The following is a 7415-nucleotide window of genomic DNA, read 5'->3' as shown; positions in this document are numbered from 1 at the left end:
CCGGCGAACCTGTTCGCGGGATCCGATCGCCTGCGTGGGAGACCGGCAAGGAGGAGACGACTCCGGGAACGCGCTGCCTCAACTCTACTTCCGCTGCACGGCACTGCGCGTCTAGTGGTAACGATCTGTGAATCATCTCCCGTAGCATGTTATTGGTTGTTCTGCGCGTAGAAAATTTTAATTTGCAGTCGACACACCCTATCGTAGAACCCAACACCTAGAGACCCTTCGTCGTATCTATCACCTAAATATTTTCCCACACCATAGACGCAATCTGAGGTGATCCGATATGAAGTCTTTTTCCGGACTATGCAGAAGGGGGAGATCATCACCTACCTCTTCGTCGTCGGCATTCCTCATGCCATGATGAGGTGTGAGTAATCCAATTTGTACTATGAGTCCCTAACAATAGTGACATCTTCTTTCTCATGTTCTTCAAGTGAAAGATCACATGGCTTCCTAACATGATTATGATCCATTTGATGTAACATTCAATGCGCTTGTTGCAGTGTGATGGTTGTCACTCTATAGTCATATTTTTTATATGATTTATGGATGTAAATGTTCTTCAATCTATTAGTTTATTCACTGGCTATGTTTAGATGAATGATTTGCAAAAGAGAGTTGTGTGCATTAGTTGAGTTAATCATTTTGAGAGATTTTTTTCGGTGACAATAACAATACAAAGCTCTTGTTGTATCCTCACCACCACTAAGGATAAAAAGTTAAGTATCTCACCCCCATCGCTGAATAAAGGTGTAGGGAAATATAGTTATCAGCATTATGTTATTTCTGCGAACTCAGAGTAACTAACATAATTAGGTTCCTTGTGGTGGAACTTGTCCAGGAGGGTACAAGTCCTAGACTTGGCACTCTTCCCTAAAAAAAGACTTGGCACCCGTGCTCACATTTTCCTGCATTTATTTTGAGACGTTTCGGCGATATGCGCTTATTGTGAGAAGACGTTCGGGTCGAGTACCAGGCACATCTGATAACTTCGTCAATCTCAAGATCTTGTTCAGGCTCCGTATCTCGAAAGTGCGGGTGTGTGCATGCATTCATAGGGGCGACTATATGTGCATGTATGTAAGTATTTGTGTTTGTACTATATTAAAAAGAAATTATGTTTCGTATTTGATGTAACCATCACATGTGTATTTTCCATACACATTGTAATTTAATATTAAGTTAGCCACAAAAGGTGTGCGAGAGTTTGATGCAAATTGGATGGATTTTTTTTTCGGGTAAAATTGTGTGGATATGCTTACGCTGCGCTTGTCATCTGATTTCGACATCGGCCGGCCGGCTGATGGTTCACGGGTGTTTGTATGTTTGCTCTAGGAAGTTGTTTTTCTGCAACTAGTCAGCTGGAGCTCCTCGGAGTCGGATGGCCGGCCGATTACAAGAATATATACACGCAATTTTCACAAATCGACACTTTTTCCATCAATATATCATTCGTCTTTCTGGTTGGATCGTACAACATGTCACTTCAGTATGCAAATCATTGATCGATTGCCCTGAGCTAACTAGCTTCCAGAAAAAGGCAAATCGATCAGATACCGATTGATGACCATACTGCCCAGGCCACACATCTCATCCCCTATAAATACTCTCCAGATCGCTGCAATATACGTACTCACAAAGCAAAGCAGAAGCAAGCTCGAGCAGCAGCTACACCACCGGCCTAGTCACTCCGTGCTAGTTAGAGCGAGCGAGCAATGGCGGCATCCAGGACGAGCAGCATGGCCGTGGCAATGATGGCGGTCGTGGCCGTGCTCCTGTGCGCGGGCGGGCGGCCGGCGGAGGCGTGCAACGGCCACCCGTGCCCGTCGCCGGCGGGCAATTGCCCCGTGAACGCGGTGAAGCTGGCGGTGTGCGCGGACGTGCTGGACGGGCTGATCCACGTGGTGCTAGGGCAGTCGCCGCCCAAGCAGCCGTGCTGCTCCCTCATCTCCGGCCTGGTGGACCTGGATGCCGCCGCCTGCGTCTGCCTCGCCATCAACGCCAACGTCCTCGGCATCAACGTCGACGTCGACGTCGACCTCACGCTGCTGCTCAACTACTGCGACTGCAAGGTGCCCAAGGGCTTCCGCTGCGCTTGATTGGATCAGCCATTGTGCATGCATGCGTGTGCATGGTCATGTACGTGTCAGGTCGTGTGTACCGTGTGTTTGGTTGTCGTGTGCTCCTACCTAGTACGTACCACATCAGTATCAGGTCGTGTGAATTCCCAGCTTGTGTGCGTTGTGTTAAAAGCGACATTTTTCTTTTTCTCCAATAAAAAGCACTGTACTTGTACTATGTTGTATGGTCACGTGTTTATTCGCAGTCTGATCTGGAACTGGAAGCATGCACGTTCAATTATAGGCCGAGCGCCTGACAGTAGCCCCAGAGCGTCTCCGCGGACCGGCGGAGCGTCGTTTCTTCGTCGCCGGTGAGCTCCAGCTCCGCGGCGACCCCGAGCACGCCGCGGCGCCCGAGCCTGGCCGGGAGGCTAAGGAAGACCTCGTGGGCATCGCCGGGGACGAAGCCCTTGGCGAGCACCGACACCGGGTGGACGCGCCGCTGGTCGCGGAGGAGCGACCTGGCCAGACTGGCCACCGAGTAGCCGATGGCCCAGGACGTGTACCCCTTGAGCCCGATCACCTCGCGCGCCCCGCCCACCACCGCCCGCCGGATCCCCTCCAGGGCCTCCGCATCGAACGACGAGTGGGTCTTCTGGAGGTAGCTCAGCACCGGCATGCCGCCGACGCGGACGCTCGACCACAACGCCAGCGCGGCGTCTCCGTGCTCGCCGACCATGTACGCCTGCACGTCCTGCGCGCCCACGCCGAGGTGCTCGGCCAGGAGGCACCGGAGCCTGGCGGAGTCGAGGTCCGTGCCGGAGCCGATCACGCGGCTCGACGGGAACCCCGATAGCTTCCACGCCGCGTACGCCAGCACGTCCACCGGGTTCGACACCACCAGCAGAAGCGACTCCGGCGACCCCTCCGCCACCGCCGGCACGACCTCCCTCAGCAGCGCCACGTTCCTCCTCAGCTGGTCCATCCGTGACGCCGCCGCTGTCTCCCTGGGCACCGTGATGATGGCCAGGTCAGAGCCCCTGGTGAGCGCGAGGACGTCGGTTCCGGCGACGATGCGGACGCGCGGGAGGAACGCCGCGGCGTGCTGCAGGTCCAGCATCTCACCGCGGACCCTGTCGGCCTCGGCGTCCACGAGCGCGATCTCGTCGGCGAGTCCCTGCGTCAGGATGGTCTGCGCGATGGCCATGCCCACGTTGCCGGCGCCGATGACGGACACCTTGGTGAGCCGCTCACACGGCTGCAGCGGGGTCATTTCCCCGTCGTGGCCGGACGAGGGAACCTGCCGGAACAAGCCCGCGCCCTTGTCGACGTCGAAGCCGAGCTCTGACAGCGAGGACGCCTCCTTCCTCATCAGGCTCATGGTGTCAGTCAAATCGATCGGGTTGTGTTGATATCGTGCTTGCTCGATCAGTTGGGTTTGGAACTTTGGGTGCAATACAATGCATGGTACGTACGTAGCTGAGAGCTCTCCTACTTATACTACCACAGTAAGTAGTGAGCAAAAAGGAGGGGTTGCTGCGAGGCCTATCTCTCTATATGTTTTTCTCCGTCTTCTTTTTGTCTTTCGGGAAAGCGAACCTAGGAAAGAAACCGAAGTCTACATGTGTTGACGGAAATAAATAAAAAAAGTGACATTTTAGTATTTTACAATACCGGAGAAGTTCCTGCTGGTTTTGACCCACGGTTCGTTCATTTCGGAATAAAAAGGTCGTAGAGTGACTTAAGAATTGACATAGGTGAGGAGGAGAGAGTATCAGAAAGGTTGAGATCTGCTTATCGTGCGTGCCCTTTTCCGTACATGCAAAAAAAATTTACATGGTATATGCAAGTAGTTTTGGTTTTCAAGCGAAAAGTTCACGCAAAATAACAATCTGTCGACTTTTGCTGACCACAAATTTCGCAAAAAAGTAGTAGTTGAATCCATCGGTCAATACCAGAGGCCTGCTTTCTGTTTCTCTTGTTCCGTTTGTTTGTTCGGCAGCTGACACCTTTTTAGGAAGAACTTCTTTAACAAGTGGGCATGCTTGCCACTCAAAAAAAAAAGTGGGCATGCTTTCTGGCGTTCACATCTTTTTTTTTTCTTTCGAAAAAAACATCATTTTTTTCTGGATGATAAGCAATCAACCCACGAACCACTAGAGCTACTTGCCTTCAGTGATTGGTAAAGGCATCTCCAGCAGTTGAGCCCCCCAGGAGGCATTTTTTCCGCCTCCTGGGGGGCTGCCGGCGAATTTTTTTGCCTGGGGGTGAATATTTATCTACTCGTTGCCCGCACCCAGCCACCATCACCACGCGAAACGCCCTGGCTAGCGGATCGCCTGCTCGGTGGCGATGAAGCACGGCCACGGCGCGTGCGCGGCGCTGCTGAACCCGTCGGCGGTGGAGCACATGGTGTGGCCGTCGCCGCTCAAGTTCATCGGCGAGCTGCGGGCGGACGCGAGGGCGTTCCTGGAGGCGGCAAGAGGCGGCCCTTGCCGAGGCCAACAGGGAGCGGGAGAAGAAGATCCTGGGCAGCAAGTACTCGGACTCCTCGCCGATACAAGGTCAGAGGCGTGCAGTTCGCGCTCTGCTGCCACAGCAAGCCCAACCCAATACGAGAAGCCGGCGTCGCCGCGGCTGAGCCGGGGGCGGTCGCGGAGGTCCCGCGAGGGGAGCAACAGTCTCGTCGGCCGGTTGCCGCATCGAGCAGCAGCGAGGTTAGCCGGCCGCGCCCGCGGGATCCAGCCGGAGAGGCGAGCTCGGGTGGCAAGGAGGAAGGCGGCGGGGCTGCGGGTGGACGGCACACCGCCGCCCAGGAAGTAGAGGAGCGGCACCAGGATCTTGGCGGCGTCCGGGGCGTCCTCGACGGCGCGACCGTATCTACTTCAGCTACATCGGCGACGACTCCGCGTCCACCGTGGCCGAGAAGATCCGGGACCCCGCCCGCGCGCTACCCGTCGGCATCGCCGGCTCCGTGCTCAACGTCTCCATTGCTCATAGGTGGTGAAGGCGTGCACCGCCGCCGTCACATGCTCGCGCTCCAGGGCACCGGCCTCGGCTACTCGTGGGAGGTGGGAGGCGCTCGCGGGGACGGCGCAAGCGGGAGCGGGTCCGGCGCAGCTCGACGTCCTCGGCGAGGCGTTCTGTGCGGGCGAGGGTTGGTGGGGGAGAGAAAGAGAAAAGAGATCACGTGGGTGGGCCTGAAGGAAAAGTGAGGAGAGAGAGGGAGTGGGAGGCTGACAATGGGCCCAAAGCAACTAAAGTAGTCTCTCTCCTCCCCCAGCTGCCCCCCGGGATCCTGGGAATGGGATGAGAGCGCCGGCCGTAGTTTTGGCCAAATCCGGCGATATTTGTGCTCCTGGGGGCGCGAGTGGAAACTTTTTTGGCCGCCGGCGCTGGAAAAGCGCTCTTGGGGGCCTTCCTGGGGGGCGGCTGGAGATGCCCTAACAATGCCAATTACATAATAACAATGTTGCCGCACTATTTATTGCATATAACGATCTACTGTATCGATTATTGTTTTCTTGAATTATTTGAATAAAAATTGTGAATTTGGAAAAGTTCATTAAAAATCTAGTGAACTATTGCCAATCACTGAAAAAAGTTCATCGATTTTGAAAAAAGGTCATCAAAATTCAAAAAATACATGGATTTTAAAAAATGTCTACAAATTTGAAACAAAAACATCAATTTGAAAAAAAATCATTGATTTTTACTAAATTTCATTGAATTTGAAAAAGCACATTGATTAAAAAGCAGGTTCATCGATTTTGAAAATAAACTCATCGATTTTGAAAAAAAAAAGTCATCGATTTGGAAAATAGTTCACGAATTTGCAAAAAAAAATCATTGATTTGAAAAAGTTCATCAAATTTGAAAAAGGTCATCTATATTGAAAAAAGTTCTTCGAATTTGAAAAAAATCATTAAATTATAAAAAAGTTCACCGATTTTTTAAAAAAATTATAGATTTTAAAAAATTGGTTTTGAATATAGTTTGTCGATTTTTAAAGAAATTCATCAATTGTGAAAAAAAAAACTTTCCATTTTGAAATAATCTTCATTCAATTTGGAAAAAAGAATAAAAAACCAAACAAAACCGTTCCAAATAAAAATAAAAAATAAAAAAATAAAAAATAAAAAATAAAAAGTAAAAAGAAAACAAAAAACAGGAAAAAGAAATAGGAGTAGAAAAAAAGGACATAAGAAGAAAAGAGTGAAGTAGATGTAACTAAGAACATAAGTGAAGGCGGTCGGGTGGTTAGTGGAGCGTGTTATTTGCAGAAAAAGTAGGGGTGCCTGAAGCGCCAAATAAGGATTGCCCATAATAGCTCCCTCAAAAAAAAACTGAGAAGCTTGTCTATACAATTTTATACTCAACTAAAACCATGACACTTATATTGAAACATGACGAGTAATCAACTGTATAACACCTCACACATCGCTGCAGAAATTTTTACCAACGATTTTTTTTGTAAAAATATAATATATGAGAATAATACCGCACTACATTCTCTCTATGAATGGTACAAAACCTAGAGATGAAAAGGCGATGGATGCATGTTACAGTGCCCCGTGATATTCAAGTTCTATTTGTTGCTGAAAAATAAAAATTGATGATGTGGAGGGCTTGCATGTGCTTGATGATTTGGAAAAATATTGCAGGTGGTGCAAAGTGGAAGGGTCACATGCCCTAGATCTCTCTTGTTCATCTACAACCTACACCTTCCAATTTGAAATATAATCTTCCTATCATCATTTTCACGAGTCCATAGGTCCAACCCACTTCGGTAAGGTGATTTTAGCACCTAGGTTGGAGTTAGTTTCGATCCCTGATACCTTTCATGAGCACATGGCCACCATTCACACCAGGCGCAACTAGAGAGTCAAGCTCTGGAATATCAACGGGAGGCTTACCACGGATGAAGGGCGGGCCAGCTTCGCCATAGCTCACCAGCTGGAGATCAAGCACTTCCTTACCTTCAAGGTCCGGGTTGTATCATGTTTCAGGGTCATCATGTTAGACCTTTCCAGCGCAAAAGTGGTGGTGTAGTACCCCGAACAGGATGAAGAGTTTGTCATGATCCCAAAAGTGTAATGTCTCAATGCCTTTGCCTCGGATCATAACAATGTGCAGTTTAGGGCCTGTTCTGATGTCCTCCAACTCTAAACTTCACAACTTCTCAGCCTGGTTTCAGCCCGAACGCCTCAACTCCAAGAAGCTAAACTTCACGAAGCCATCTTGGGCTGCAGTGTAATTTTCTGAAGCTAGGGAAACGCAGCTCCCTATTTACAAGAATCTGGAGTTGGGACATATTTACGGCCATAATGCCACCGCCAAAGAAAACGG

The 7415-nt window shown here is 50.3% G+C and overlaps 2 protein-coding genes across 2 annotated transcripts; one reads left to right on the top strand and one right to left on the bottom strand.

Annotated features, from left to right (window-relative positions):
• The first annotated feature begins 1654 nt into the window (after window positions 1-1654).
• On the top strand, window positions 1655-2334 carry LOC119340370 (lipid transfer protein EARLI 1-like). Its single transcript, XM_037612283.1, has one exon. The coding sequence runs from the start codon at window positions 1722-1724 to the stop codon at window positions 2103-2105; it is 384 nt and encodes a 127-aa protein (XP_037468180.1). The 5' UTR covers window positions 1655-1721; the 3' UTR covers window positions 2106-2334.
• LOC119340369 (L-lactate dehydrogenase B-like) lies at window positions 2325-3509 on the bottom strand. Its single transcript, XM_037612282.1, has one exon. It carries the CDS (start codon window positions 3445-3447, stop codon window positions 2365-2367), a length of 1083 nt encoding a protein of 360 aa, XP_037468179.1. The 5' UTR covers window positions 3448-3509; the 3' UTR covers window positions 2325-2364.
• Window positions 3510-7415: the final 3906 nt, after the last annotated feature.

The sequence above is a fragment of the Triticum dicoccoides genome, chromosome 7B (assembly GCF_002162155.2).
Source record: "Triticum dicoccoides isolate Atlit2015 ecotype Zavitan chromosome 7B, WEW_v2.0, whole genome shotgun sequence".
Lineage (NCBI taxonomy): Eukaryota > Viridiplantae > Streptophyta > Magnoliopsida > Poales > Poaceae > Triticum > Triticum dicoccoides.
This window is presented reverse-complemented; position numbering and strand designations above follow the sequence as displayed.

Bases quoted from the DNA above. Each gene is read 5' to 3' on its own strand.
- LOC119340369 (XM_037612282.1), bottom strand. From the start codon at position 3,447: ATGAGCCTGATGAGGAAGGAGGCGTCCTCGCTGTCAGAGCTCGGCTTC.
- LOC119340370 (XM_037612283.1), top strand. From the start codon at position 1,722: ATGGCGGCATCCAGGACGAGCAGCATGGCCGTGGCAATGATGGCGGTC.